The sequence below is a fragment of the Crinia signifera genome, chromosome 2 (genome assembly GCF_055691185.1).
Source record: "Crinia signifera chromosome 2, ASM5569118v1, whole genome shotgun sequence".
NCBI classification, from domain to species: Eukaryota; Metazoa; Chordata; class Amphibia; order Anura; family Myobatrachidae; genus Crinia; species Crinia signifera.
Window position 1 is genome coordinate 243,707,457 of NC_139218.1, and position 15,623 is coordinate 243,723,079.

A 15,623-nucleotide genomic window follows, 5' to 3' on the forward strand; every position below is an offset into this window, starting at 1 on the left:
CCACCCAGGGCTGCTGGGAACAGCACCAGGCTTCAGCCTGGGTAGGTCAATTCTGGAGGGAGGGACCCTGGCTGTGGCATTACCCTGCTGGCTGGTTGGGCCTGGTGCTGGTGCTCAAAATACGAGGGACCCCTAGTCATTTTATCCCCCGTATTTTGGAGACCAGAACCGGCCCTTGGGCCTGGTGCTGGTTTTAAAAAATATGGTGAACCCCTATTTAAATTGTTCCCTGATTTTTTAAAACCAGGACTGGCTCTTTGAGCCTGGGGCTGGTTATGCCCGTGGAAGGGCATCCCACACTGTTTTTTAAAAAGTATTTATGTTTTCTATTTTTTTTTTTACACTGCAGCCTGCACAGATCTGACTTATACATGCATGCTGCCAACTCGTATTTGTATTTAGAGGCCGTTTATACGAAAATATGAATTTGTATTGGCCAGTGGGCTATGGTAGGTACTACTGGAGTTTTATGAAGCATTTGTGCTATGATGTGACACCTGTATGCTGCAATATATATCTGGGCTATTCAGGGATTTTGTTTCACTAAGGTGGCAAAGTAGAATCTGTGATAACAGCAATATCCACCCCTTTTTTTTACTGTGAATACACATTGGTCTGAGAACTTATCAGAGTTAGTTGAATTATACAGTAAAATAAATAACATAAACATAAATCCTGGCCTGTCTGGCACTAGCTCACTAGCTAACATAAATCACCTCTCTCTCTAAAGGACCAATGGGTAAATATAATAGCCTGTGAGTTGCAGGCAGCCATGAGAATTGGCATTTAACTATGTTGTATTTGCCAGGAATCCAGACTACTATTGGTCTTTGTGGTTAAATTATTAAATATTGACTCTCAATATTCTAGCAATAAGCAGTTTATACTCAGTGTGACAGAGAGTAGGAGCAGGTACAAAGGCTACAGCGCTTCTGAGGGAAAGAAATGTCTCCCTTGCACTTTGTAGTGGCCTGAGAGTAAAATGCTGAGGGGGACTATGGATCTGCCCCGTGCAAGATCAGGACAGTGCTGTTTATGCTATCTACTTTCCTGGCGAGCAGTTATATATATTATAAACCATTGAATCCAGATGCCACCAAGTGGCGATTCAGGGAACCACCTGTCCATGTACGCAATTCCTCATTATAAATCACCTGCTAAATAGGCTCACAAAAATAACTTGTGAGTTACAGTAGCCTACGAGATGGCTCTCCTCAAATAGTGTAAGATATTTGGGGGGTGATTCAGATATGGTTGTATTGTACTCTTTACTCAAGGGGCCCATACATCAGCTGGTGCCATGCTCCAACCCACCGATCTGCCGACAGGTGATGATTGGCAGGTATCGATGATTGATGATCCATTGTAGGATTCGGGAAATTATGTTAAAAATGTCAGATTCCGCTATCCCCACCAGGAACAGGATTTAATTTTTTTTTTTTATATCCCCGATCCCCTTATACGACCATTAGAGGCACCTTTAGAAGCAGAAGCTCAGATATGTTGATGTAGCAGCGGGTGTCTGGTTTAACTGGATGCCTTCTGCTTGTATATGTGATTCACTGCTGCATCCGAAAAGACGCAGCATCGATCACTTGTACCACCGTCGGCCAACTGAGTGTATCCTGAGGTCATGCAGACTGGCCACTGTATGACCGTCCCTGAGGCAAAGAAATCTATGTCGGAATACGGAGACCCTGGCCCTGGTACTCCAACAAAATGGAGGTGACACCCTCACCCATCCCCTTGTTATGAAACAGCAACCATTGCCACCTTCTTACCGTGGCTGCAGATGATCTATCATTAGATGTCTGCAGCTGTACTGTGTCTGACGGCACAGGATCAGTGCGGTACATTTGCAGAATATGTAGATACTAGACTGTTAAGTCTGGCAGAAAGTGTGTGGATCAAAAATAGGATATTTTGGACCTCATTCATAAGTGGATGCAAAAAGTGAGTGTGTGTGCAGTGGGTCAGTCCGCGGAACATCAAGAAAGTTAAGCCTATTAAGAATGAACCCTTTTTTGTGTAAGAGAATATGGGGGAAATTTACTAACAAAAATTCGTGAAAAAAAATCGTATTTTCATACGGAAATATGATTTTTTTTGGGACGTATACGTATTTTTGGCATTTACTATGCCAAAAATACAAATTTTCGTATTCATATTGATGGAACATTCGTATTTGTATTTACAAATACGAATGAATACACCATCGATAGAATACGACAGAAATCACCATTCAAAAGAATGGTGGTTCCTGATTTACTAAGCGGCCGCATTAAAAATACGGCCGCTAATTAGTGTAAAATGGCCACGAATATACGGCAGGAAAATACACTTTATTTTCCTGTCGTATTTGGCAGAACAAGAAAAAAATATTGGCGCTAACTCCAACTACCACACTAATGTTTTAAAAGTTTACAGTTTTTGGGTATGAACCCTATACGCTGCTGCAAATAGACACTAATCAAATGTATGTGTAGGTTTGCATCAGGTTCCTGCAGCGTTTATATCCGGAAATGCCTATTTCCAAAGATGCATAGAACAAAAAAAGAAAAATCACATAAAGCGCGCTGGAAACATTGTATATACAAAGGGAATATTTATTACACTAATATTCACTGGCCAGTGATCGGGTACACAATAAAAACAAAAAAAAAAAAAAATTTGCATAGGATTTATATTATAAAAGAAAACATATATTAAAAAACATGTAATCTGACACGGTGGGTGTTTTAAAAAGTCCCAGTGGGGATAGGTGGTGAGCGATATTGCTGTTCTCCAGCTTTATATTGTCCCCCTGGAAAGTGGATGAATGGTGATCTGTCCACTATAAAAAAGACAGAGGCATGAGCTCTCTGTTTTAGATTGTCTGGCCAGACACAAAAAGAAGAAAGGGAGGTATCTCCCTGTACCTGTATTTATGTACCGGGTAGCTGTATTCAGCGATAGTCCGTTTCTGGAAGCCCGGGCTCCTGGTTTGTTTCAGCAGGTAACAGGGAGACAGTGCTCCAATCCGGAGGTGGAAAAAAGAAAGGATGCTCAATAAAACAATGTATAGTGACGCGTTTCCCCGCCTCCTTAGGGACTCGGCGGCTTCCTCAGAAATTGAGCTCTTTGAGTATTTGGCAGAAGCCTGCACGGATCAGTCAGATCCGTGCAGGCTTCAGTGTTAAAAAATAGAGAAATAAATAAATAAAAAACAGCGTGGGATCCCCCCCACAGCTGTAACCAGCACCAGGCTGAAAGAGCTGGGCCGGTAATAAAAAAATCAGGAAACCTGACAAATAGGGGTTCCCCGATTTTTTTTTTTAAAACCAGCCCCAGGCTCCAGGTGAAAATGACTAAGGGTCCCCCGTGTTTTAAGAACCAGTCCAAAGGCCAAACCAGCCAGCAGGGTAATGTCACAGCCGGGGGACACTTATTATATAAGGTCCCGCGGCCAAAACATTTATCCCTACTGACAGCCTGGCCTGGGGGAGTGAGGACCCCCCAATTAAGGGGTCCCCCCCTCCAGGACTTACCTGACCAGGCTGAAGCCTGGTGCTGTCCCTGGTGACCCTGTGCGGTGGTCACTGGGCTGATTCAGTGTAAAAAAACAGCATAAAAACTATTGCCTTTTACTGTGGAACTATGAGTCCCAGCAAGCCTCCCCCGCATGCTGGGACTTGGAGAACCACAAGTCCCAGCATGCGGGGCATTAAAGGGCCCGCTGGCACTTGTAGTTCCACAGTAATAAAAATAGTCAAATAAACACACTGACACACAATAAAAATAAAACTTTAATACATCCAAAGCCCATACATACTGATACTTACCTATCTTGAGCTCGTAGGTAGGTCCCTGGGTCTTGGTCCGTGTCCTGGTCCATGTCGGCGTTCGGCTCCATGTCGGCGTTCGGCTCCATGTCAGCGGTGTCTGTGTCGACGTCCGGTCCGGGTCCGAAGAAATCCATGGGGGACATGTGGAAGGAAATCCAACTCACTCAGGTCCTCCTGCGAAGATCTGTCCTCTTGATCCGACGTAATCCTGGTCTTCTTTCACATGCCGGCGATTCCGGCAGCTCCCCGCATCGGACTGTGGAGAGGCGCAGAGATCTTTCATCTTCCGCGCCTCTCCACTGAATGATTCTGATTTTTTATTACCAGTCTCGGCTCTTTCAGCCTGGTGCTGGTTACAGCTGTGGGGGGGACCCCACGCCATTTAAAAAATATATATATTTATTTTTCTATTTTTTATTACACCTTGCAGCCTGCACGGATCTGACTGATCCGTGCAGACTGCCTTTAGGAATTCGTATTAGCGGCCGTATATATGGGGGTTAATACGAAATAATATGACATCGGAGGGTTACAAAGCAGTCGTAGTCATTCGTATCAAGAATACAAATACAATTTTTTGTATTCGTATTCTTAGTAAATTTCCCCCTATATTGTTTAAGAATCTACATGAGGGTTTTCGCCAGTAGGTACAATCTTTGTTTGTGCTTTGGCTATATGTGGAGTTTGGTGAAGGCTCCTTGTGTTACCCTGGACAGAAACCTTGTGTTGCGCTCTGGAGATGTACCTTTTCTCTTTGATTGCTGGCAGAAGGCAACAGGAGTGCAGAGCTTCAAATGCAGCGACCTGGGGAATGCAGTATGCAGATATCATCCTATGCCAGCTTCTGCTAGGACCAGTGCCTTTAACACTATGCCACTCTCCCGAGTCCCAGCTAGGTGGAGTCACAGCTAGCTGGAGCAATGCCCTAGGGGAGTGGAGACTTCCAAAAGATGGGATACCCCTTCCTAATAAAATAAAGCATTATTGAAAATATGCAATAAATGCCACATAGGGAAATAATAATAATATCACTAGGTACTTAAATAGTGCATACATATATCGCTCAGCACTATACAGAGAATATTTGAACATTCACATCAGTCCCTGCCCCACGTACACACATTCATTCTAAGGTTAATTTTATTTTGTTTTCAATTAACCTACCAGTATATTTTTGGAATGTGAGAGGAAACCGGAGTATTCGGAAGAAACCCACACAGGCACGGGAGAATATACAAACGCCGCACAGTTAGGGCCATGGTGGGAATCGAAATATTGGCCAGTTTTGCAGTGCCATGGCTCAAGCGTTGCACCACCTGTGGTGGTATTGGTGGTAGTGGTGCCACTCATGGTCAGGGGGTAAGCATGTCCAATGCTGTTCCATATTTCTGCAGTCTGCACACTCTAGCGGTGGCAATTCCGGTCAGACTCTCAGAAGTATATTAGGTACTTGTTTCTTAGCACGGCGCCCGTCGTAGGATGCGACCGACGCGATTTTAGGGCTATTTTTAGCCTTTTCCCCTACAATGAAAAAATCGCGTCCATCGCATGCCTTAAGTTAAGGCATGCGATGCGATGGACGCGATTTTACATAGGGAACAATGTTAAATGGGCCAATGGACCCGATTTTTCATTGTATACCCACTCTTATGGGTATTTTACATGAGAAATGCCACCCCATTGTTAACGCCACCACACGATGAACGCCAACCCAAAGCGCAGCGAGCCCGCGAGGGGCGGCGGTACGCGTCCTCCGACATTTTCATACCCCCACTATCCACGTCGGTGTGGAGATGATTTTATATAGTGTGGCGAGCGCAGAGAGCCACCGAGCCCGAAGCGCGGCGAGCGCAGCGAGCCCCACGAGGGGACGCGTAATATCTGTGAAGTAATGCGCGTGCGCTAGCCACGCTTCCAGCTCAGTGGCTCGCTGCGCTCGCCACACTATATAAAATCAACTCCACACTGACGTGGATAGTGGGGGTATGAAAAGGTCGAAGGACGCGCAACGCCACCCCTCGGGTCTCAGGGACCATTTTACATTGATTCCAATGTAAAAATTGCGTTGATCGCGATTTGGTTGCATGCGATGCGATCAACACGATTTTTGGGGTCCTGATGGATACAATTTTTAGCGCTGGCGCCGTGCTAGGAAACAAGTACCGTATATTATACTCACTGTGACCGCAGTCACGACTGTGGGTGTAGGTGGGGGGCACGCTTCCAGGTATTGGGAGAGTGTGAGATACCTCCTCTTCATCCTCCCCTCCCCTTAATAACTGTCGTGCCAACTGAAAACCACTACAGTCAGCATTACGCCAGACTATTCCTGCGGTAATTGCACTGACTGCAGTCTGGATCACATGTTACACCATAATCTGGAGCACTGTTTAGAGATGTAAGAAGTCTTGGTGCCATATGGGTAACTAGACCACTGACTTCCTGCTCAGTTGTTTTGACACTACAAGTTCCAGCACACCTTGTCCACTGGGATTTTTATTGAGGTTCAAAGAGTAAGGAAAACCTCACACTACACACTAAAGGTCACAGAAATGGTGCTCCTGTATAAAAGTGGAAAAGCTTTTGCAGTATACATAACCTACATACTGTATTAATGAGTGCCGGACAGGGTCCCGACAGTCGGGATCCCGACAGTCATTTACCCGACGTCGGGATCCCGACTGGTAAAATACAGACAGACAGATTCCCGACGGCCACCGGCTATTCTCCCTCCTGGGAGTCCATGACCCACATAGAGGGAGAATAGAATATTTGGCCACCGTGGCCGCAAGGAGCTTTGTTGCGCTCGCCATGCTGTCTGAGTCCGGCCAGTCGGGATCCCGACGTCGGGCTAATGTCGGAACCCTATACCACACCCATATTAATGTGTCTTGTAAAAGACACTGGTTACTGCATGTGTAGTTATATTACTTAAAAATCTAATAGCACTCTTTTATTGTTTGAATCTAGATGGGTGTTTCTGTATGAAAAAGGGTACCAGGATGTAGATGACATCATCAGCTCCGTCTCCATTAAATTTAAAGGCATAGCAATTACCAATATTGAGAACATGGGCACAGAAATTTGGGATGTTGCTGACTATGTGTTTCCGCCGCAGGTAAGAACTGTCCTGCAGTCATTTGCAAATAGAAAAAAAGATTGTTATAGAATTATTTATAACACATGCAGTATATATTATATCTCATGATTCAATATACAAATAATAGTCATCTTGAGCATTCATATAAGATACGCAGTAGGGATTTCCTAGCTCCTGATTGATAACTAACAGGATGGTGTTGGTTGTTGGGAAAATACTTTAATTATCTGTTTTGTATCTATGAGTAATAACATTTTATGAGCTGGACTTGCACCTGATTTTTGTCTTCCTTATATCAGGTAGTGAATTGTGTACATCCATCCTACTGTGGTTGAGAATGATCACAACCCTACAAAGCTCACTGAAGTGTATGTTGGTATCTCTAGCCATTATTAGTAAATAAGATCCAGTATTTCAGCAATGCCTGACCCAATGTACAGGGTGATTAGAATAACCATTTTCAAGAGATCAGCAGAAAATACTTATTCAGCATTGTTCTCCAGAGAACAGCAGGAAGTGTTTTTTATGTATTTCTCTCCTTTTTAAAGTGAAGTGCAGTAGTTTAGCGGAGCCTTTGTGTGACATTTATATCAGTAAGGGGGGTGTTATGAAGAAGAGGAAGTTTCTTTAGTGGGAAAATTCAATTTTAAACCATCATCAAGTCATCTATACAAAGAAAAATAATGATATAATTCTTGATTATTTTTGTATGCCAATTACCCTTGTACTCATAGACTTGATTTACCTCAGATATCTCTGACCTACCAGACCTGTCTCTTAATTTACTACCATATCCAAACATCTTTCCAACCTTTTTATTTCCCTTACTTCCAAATTGGTCTATCACCTTCTGCTACTGCAAAACCCTACTCCTTCTTGTCTCCTCCCACACTAACCATTCTCTGATATCCTTACTCTGTAACCTCCCCTCTGTCTCCTATTCTCCTCCCAACTCCAAATCTCTAAATTTAACACTAATATATTTTAGTGTCTCCTTACAATCAATTCAAGTTGCCCACACTCTAAATTAGTACTGGTTGAGTATCCCTTATCCAAATATCCGTTATCCCAATTATTCTTATTCTGAAAACCATAGTTTCCAGAATGTATTTTTTTTCCCTAAAACCGTCTAGGAAAAAGCTGGGCATCCCCATGCGAAAGGGGGCAGCTTCCTGCCTTCCTAATTTAGGTAATGAATGCGTGCCATACTTCAGGGAGATGTGAGTGAGCTCAAGAAATGAAATGAAATCACCTCCTGTGGGTTCTTACTACTGGTTCTTGCAGGTAGACCTAATTCTTCATCTGCAGTACATTAGCAGTATCATTGTTGCCTGCATTTGAAGTTATTCTGTACAAAAATTGGGCCTACTTATGCTGTTTGCCAAGGAGCATTATACTCCAGTCCCCAGAGTGTTAATGCTAATTTATCCATTTCCCTAATCAAGTAGATGTTTCCCTGCCATCAATTTTTTTTACAGCTGTTGATGTTTTTCATCAACTGAAGGTAAAATTGGGCTTGTGAGCACAGAAGGGCCTCCTCTAATTGCTATTCACATCTCAGAAGCTGATATCAATAAAACATTCATTTTTTTTTTTTGTCACAAGCCATTGAAGTTTAGTAGTCAATCTTTTTATGACATTGATGGTCAAGTGCTGATGATAATATCAGTTGTAATATTGGTTGTAATATTCATGTTAAGATGTTGATGTTTCCATCCATAACCAGGGCCGCTGAGAGGGGGGGGGGGCGGGGAGTGGGTACTAATTACTCGGGCCCGGGCTTGCTGGATGGGCCCTGGTCCGACCCCCCGTACCTTCCCCCTCCATCCCTCCCGGGCAGCAGCAGGAGCACACACGTACAGCATGTGGTGTGCTGACAGCAGGCTCAGCGTGAGCGTCTCACTGACAGCATGAGAGCTCATGCTGAGCCTGCTGTCAGCACAGCACATGCTGTAGGTGTGTGCTGCTGCTGCTCAACTTTTTTCACCCCCTCCTAAACATTTTGGGGGCGTGATTCAGCCACACACCCTAAATTTTACCGGGGCCCGGCACAACTCTCGGCGGCCCTGTCCATAACATGAGAATGGTTTTATTGCTCATGCAGGGTGGGGGAATAAGCAAGCATCTTGAGCCTATTTCTTACAGTACCCAGTATGTAGAAGGAACTGTCATTTGCAAGCTGTCTGAAAAACAGATATAGTTTAACCAACTGAAATTACTTTTCAAGTAAGTGCCAATAGATCTTATGGGGGTCAAACAAGAGTTCAGTTTACATTCCATTTAAGTTACTAATGTCTCCAAGCTACTGAAGCTTTGTTCTTACTGCTAATATGGTGTAATTTCTGCTTATGTTGCAGGGAGACAGTTCTTCTGTTGTGATGACAAACTTTATAATTACTCCAGGACAACAAATGGGAAACTGCAGTGAGGTATATACAAGTGATATACTTTACTTTGGAGGCTTGAAGTCCTTTTTTACAAAAGTGTGCTAGTATTACAATAAAAACATTTTCTATAGTATACTGTTTTCTACTTCTGTTTTTCTAAGTACATTCATACAGGTTCTACAAACAGTACTATACTGTATATTTAAGGAGCATAGTTATATTTGTTATTGACAAGCTACTGCTTGATTTGTGATTTTGAGTAGGATTGACAACTCTGTTCTGGCAAAATGCAGGATGGAGGTGTGGCTAGATCTAAGATGAATGACCACACCCCCTCAACAACAACGAAATATTCCTCAGGAATTGGACCAGGCCTCCACAGGCCCTACCAACAAGCTTGGGCCCAGGCAAAGGGCCTACTGTGTCTCTTCAGCTCCAGCCCTCCCTCCAGTGTCTCTCAAACCTGAGTGTCTCCAGTTGCAGCCCAAGCCCCATTCTGTCTCTCCAGCCCTCCAGTCTCTCTCCATCGCGCTTTGGTCTCTCCTGCCCTGCAGTGTCTCGCCGGCTTACCAGTGTTTCTCCAACTGCAGCCCCAGACCCAATTTTTTCTATCCTGCAACTTTGGTGTCTCCAGCTTCAGTACCTGATTCCCTCCAACTCCAGCTTAGTCACTCACATTCGTCTCTGTCTGAAACACAAACTTCAAGACATCACACTCTGTGTAACAATAAACAAATACCTTGCACTGGCCACCATTCTTTTGATCACTGCAGCGACACAGTCAGGAAAATAGAGCTGGAATATAGGGCATAGTGAATCAATACAGGACATTTCAGATCACATCTGTATTGGTCAAGATGTGTGACAGCCCCAGTGGTACAATGAGGGTGGGTCAAGCAGGGCAATAGCCCTGCATGACAATGTGTGGGGGACTGGCCTACCCCAGCATAAGTAAGACATCGCAGATAGGGTGCAAGGGGGCTTGGTCCCCATCTCTACTAACAATATACACCAATAGGGGACTTATATTGTGTATTGATTGCTGTTTGCCACACCATTTTGGGACTCATAACAACAGCCTAGTATGCAGCAGATAATAGATTTGTCCCTCCCTCCTACTGTATTTCTTCTCCTCTCCACCATTTCTCTATATATTGCCTCCTTTACACCTTTTGTCTAAATGGTGGTGGTCCTCAACCTAGTGGCACGCTGCTGCGCTACAGCTCATTCTCTGAGTGACAGTCTAGAAAGATCAATGAGTAACCACAATGGTAGCTTCTGCATTTGGTTTCGAAGTATAACAAAGTCACTAAAAAACAGATCCAAGATGTGTGGCTCGATTCTCTCATCCTCAAATCCCTGTATTTGTACTTTCACGGAGATTGGTATGAACTACATACTCAGGCATCCTTTCTTCATAAGCTACAGTAGTCTCAGTGTTTTTTACATGAATCAACCAATCATAGTTCCTTCGTTACAGGATGCTTCTGTTAATTTTTCTACACGGTTGTCTATGCATTGCAGATTTATGTGAACATAACGGCACCCAATTTCCATGGCATTGACAACTGATTGCCTCATTGTCCTTTATGATTCTGTACGTCAGGGTTGGCCATCTTCAAATAGACATTAGAAAGGTGGATTTGGCTTACCATCCTGCAATCCTATGTCCACACCCCATAAAAAGCCACCATCTTCACTATCTGCCAGTTACACTAGGTTGGTAGGTGCGTAAACTTTACAACTTTGCCATGCACCAACTTGGTCTTTAGTTCATACATTTGTGAAGTTCAATAAATTTGAAACTTTTGATTCTTAGGCCACTCAATTTGGTCATTTGTTGTTGCAGGATCCTTAGAGCTGTCCCTGATAACTGTGGAACCTACCCATTGTAATGAACTCCAGTGGCTTTTGTTGGATGAAAAAGAAAAGTAGGATTTTGGTACCTACCAGTAAATCAGTTTCTCTGAATCCACAGGAGCCACTGGATGCCCTCCCATCTATTTGCCTCCTGGTGGTTTTGTTCCTTTGACATGCATGTATTTTATTCTCCTATCCTTTTCCATCTCCTCTCAATATACATTTTCCTAACTGGTGGCTGATGTGTAGTAGAGGGGGAGGAGCCATACACCTCTAAACTAGTAGTTCCTAGCTCCCACTAACCACACATGTATATCCATTGTAATGGACTCCAGTGACCCGGATTTACCGGTAGGTACCAAAATCCTATTTTCCTTTTATTACGGGTTATTAGTAACGTGTGATGTTATTGCTATGTGATGTTACAATACTATGTTACCAGTTGTTGGTCTTGGGCCATGAATAAAATGTCACATTTTCTTTATTTGGCTATTAAATGCTAATGATTTATTTTCATGTATAATGATGCTGTATTAAGTAAATAATAATGGCATAACATTTGTTAGTATTTTTTGACTGTTTCAGCTTCCTGATGTAGCACCTTGTGAAACTGATGATGATTGCAAAGCCATATCTTTCCGACAGAGTCAAGGTATAGAATTGTAACTATGTTTTCAGCTATAAACAAAATGTTAATGAATAATTACAGCTCTCTGTATGCTGCAATATATAGAAATTAGAATATTGTTTTTTTGTACCTGAGAGGATGCGTGTGCATGAGGGGAAGTGTCACAGCTCCAATATCTCATTCTAGTGTGTGTGGTACTACTGTATGTGGTATGTGTACTTGTGGTGCCCTGTGTTCCAGAGAGGGTGTGTGTGTATGAGGGGAAGCTTTACAGCCCTGTTAACACATTATATGGTGTGTGGTACTGCATGTTACTTGTGGTTTCCAAATGTTATGTCCCTGAGATGATGCATGCATACTGTATGAGGGGAATTGTCAAAGAAACACTATCACAATATAGGGCAGTATTCAATGAGGCCATTCGCCATGTTTCATGGCGAATTTGTGCTATTTTCACTTTGGAAGGTGATTTTTTGTGTCAGAAAGTGAATCACCCTATTCAACGTGCACTTTTCACCGTCTGCGAACAGTGAATGACGGACAATTCGCCTTCTGATACTCTCCACAATTTGCTGTGGTTTTTCAATGGGTTTTTCAATGGGATTCGCCATGAGTGTATTCAATGAGAAGATGGCGAATTGCTTTCTAAGTGATTTTCGCCGTGTGTCACCGTGTAGCAATCGCCATCTTTTCATGGTGAAGTGGAAAGTGAACTTTTAAAATAAAGTTGTTGTTTTACATTTGGTGTCAAAAAATCAGGAATTTTATTCTGTGAAGGGTCATGTTATTTTTATTCATGTGCTTACAGCAAATGAATATATATTTAATTAAAAAGTTATTTTTTTTTTTTTACACATAACAGCCAGCAGGGGGCCGGGAGCCAAGAGCCGCTCATTACATATTCATATATTCACTGCTCCCGATCATTACATATGGACGATCGGGAGCAGTGCATACCCGGTCCCCTGCTGGCTCTCCCGGGGGGCAGCTTGTGCTGCCTGGCTCCCGGGGAGCCCACCTCCCCCCCACATACGTTCTGGGGCAGGCAGAGAGACTTCCATCTTCCTGCCTGCCGCCGTTTCCTGGCTCCGCAGGGGTTAACATTCGCTGTAAGGGACAGTGAGCCCCTGCGGCATTGAATACTGTGTCAGCGAGGGCTGGCAGCGAAGGCTCCAGCCCTCCGGAACACGGTGACTGTGCAGCGAATCCTAAACAGGATTCGCTGCACATCGCGATTTGGCTCATTGAATACTGCCCATAGTGTGTGTTGTACAGTGTGTTACTTGTGGTTTCCAGTGTTATAGTCCTGAGAGAATGTAGGTATGAGAGACAAAAACCTTTTTCCACTACTGTCAAACATCCCATCCCATGATGCTAGGTGATTTTCAAGACAGGAACAAATTATATCTGAAACCATATAATCAAATATATCCCAAATGATGTCTCTAAATAACAATTGTTACAGTAATACAATTGCAGAACATTACATTGTTAAACCCTATCCATTTATGAGACCTGTCAAGTAAAAGAGTACTGACAGCGGAGCTTGCTGTGTGTGGGACACAGCCTGAAGATATAGTGGGGCTTGCTGTTTATGGCACACAACCTGGAGCTGAGTGGAGCTTCCAGTGTATGGTGCCAAGTCTGGAGATGATGGTGGAGCTTGCAGTGCATGGTACAGAGTCTGGAGCTTCTGGTGGAGCTTGCTGTGTCTTGTGCGCAGCCTGGAGTTGGTATCAAGATAGCAGGAGACAACACACATACAGAAACCGGAACTGGAACAGATGTACCTGCGTCAGGTAGAAGGATATGGAACCCTGATGTCTGACAACCTCTTCAAAATAATGAAGATTGCTTGTCCAATACTTGTCTAAGCCATTTTTGTATGTCCTCCTGTACACCCTTAGCTCTAAAATCATCAAAGTTCTGGGATACTGGAGTTGAGCATTTATGCACAGCATCTTTGAGATCATCTAGTCAATAATAGAGAATCAACGGCTCCAAAAGGCTTCCTTTCATCTTTCGACTAGAAAAGTGGGCAGAGGGCCTTACCGCTTACTTATGTGTATACAAAATACAGGAACATTGTCAAAGATGCAAGTAGTTCCAGCTCACTGTCTGGCACTGACGAAATTACTTCTCGGCAGAGTATGTAGGTAAAAAACTACACCGGAGTGGAGAGGCCAATGTCCTGTCAGTTTCCAATGAGAGACTGGCATATACTCATCAGTCATAGAACAACATCTGCAGGTGACAAATGCTTCAACTTGTTACAGAGATTAATTTTCCAAGATAACTCAGCAGCTTCCTTGTGGTTGTCTTTACCATCGGGCATTTAAGAATTCATGGTCCGATTCACTATTTGCAAGAGAAAATATCTGCAGGAATCAAATTTGGATTCTGTCTATGGTACTGTAGCTCTGACTGCTGAAAAAAATCAGACACAATCCATTTTGCATTGTGTGTGAAGCTTCCCAGCTGTGGAATAGACCAAGACTTTGTAGTTAGAGGTTTTCTCTACTTAAAGTGGGTTTGTGACACAGCATGATAGGGATGTGTTATTTATGCTAATGAGCTACTGATAACATCTAGAGCTGGCCAATTCAATAAGTGATGGAAATTGGTTAAAATATAGAAGTTTAATTGAAACTGTTAAGTGAGAGTAAATACGTTTGTAACGCTTTGGACAATTTTAGGAACATGTCTTAAAACATATAGTACAGTAAAACACTTGTGTCATTACGCAAACTTAGGGTAAAAAAAATCGCCATGTACTTGTCCTAGATTTTGAATAGTCACAGTGTACTTTGCAATATTTGGAAGGACATTGTCCCTTTTGTATGTATTACTTGAAACTCTTGAATATTGTAAATTGTATATCAAAAGTTTATTTGAATAAAAATTGGGTACAGTCTGTTACAGAAACTTGGCAGCTTGCCAGAGGCTCTGTTTAACTGTGCGCGTGCCGCTCTAGCTCTGCCTGACTGTGCTCGTGCCACTCTAGCTGTAAGCTACGTATTGACAGCTACGTTAACAGCGTAGCGGCCGGGCAGCAGCAGCGCGCTGCCCAGGCGCTGACAGGTCACTGTGGTACTTGTAGTTCCACAGTGAAATAGGCAGCGCCTGGGCAGCGCTGACAACGGGGGCAAGTGGAGACACCCTGGGCACAACGCTGACGGGATGTAGGCGCTAAAGCCCCTGGATTAACACTCCCTGCAAGCCGCTAAGAAGGAGGCGGGCGCCTGGATTCAGACGCAAAAGCGTCTGAATCCAGGCGCCTGGCTCCCTGCAAGCCGCTCAGGTGGTGGGGCATCTAAATCCAGACGCTAAAGCGCCTGGATTCAGTTGGGTGTAGGGGTACATCTAAATTTAGACGCAAAAGTCTAAATCTGGGTCTAGGGGTACACTATTAAAAGCCGCCCACAGTGCCACTAGTCGCCGGAGGTATCACAGATATCCGCGTCCCCTCGCGGGCTTCACAGGTGTCCGCGTCCCCTCGCGGGGCTCACCATGCTTCGGGCTCGGTGGCTCGCTGCGCTCACCACACTTTCCATTCTCAACTCCACGCCGATGTGGATCGTGGGGGTATGAAAAGATCGTAGGACGCGTACCGCCGCCGCTCGCCACGCTTCGGGTTGGCATGGATAGTGGGATTTACAAGGTCAACAGCTGCTGCGTCGACTAGTGGCACTGTGGGCGGCTTTTAATAGTGTACTGGATTCAGACGCTTTTGCGTCTGAATTTAGCGTGTACATGGGGGACACAGCAGTGTGCCGGGGTGTGTAGTTTAGAAGCCCTGGCACGTCAGCGTTGTGCCAAGGGTG

At 44.0% G+C, this 15,623-nt stretch overlaps 1 protein-coding gene across 2 annotated transcripts in view; it reads left to right on the top strand.

Annotated features, from left to right (window-relative positions):
* P2RX1 (purinergic receptor P2X 1) overlaps positions 1–15,623 on the top strand; it is a 93,377-nt gene that overhangs the window by 24,965 nt on the left and 52,789 nt on the right. For both annotated transcript variants that reach the window (XM_083174139.1, XM_083174140.1), the window contains exons 2-4: positions 6,795–6,942; positions 9,282–9,353; positions 11,757–11,823. In XM_083174139.1, coding sequence (XP_083030265.1) covers positions 6,795–6,942; positions 9,282–9,353; positions 11,757–11,823 — 287 coding nt within the window. The remainder of the gene's footprint in view (positions 1–6,794; positions 6,943–9,281; positions 9,354–11,756; positions 11,824–15,623) is intronic.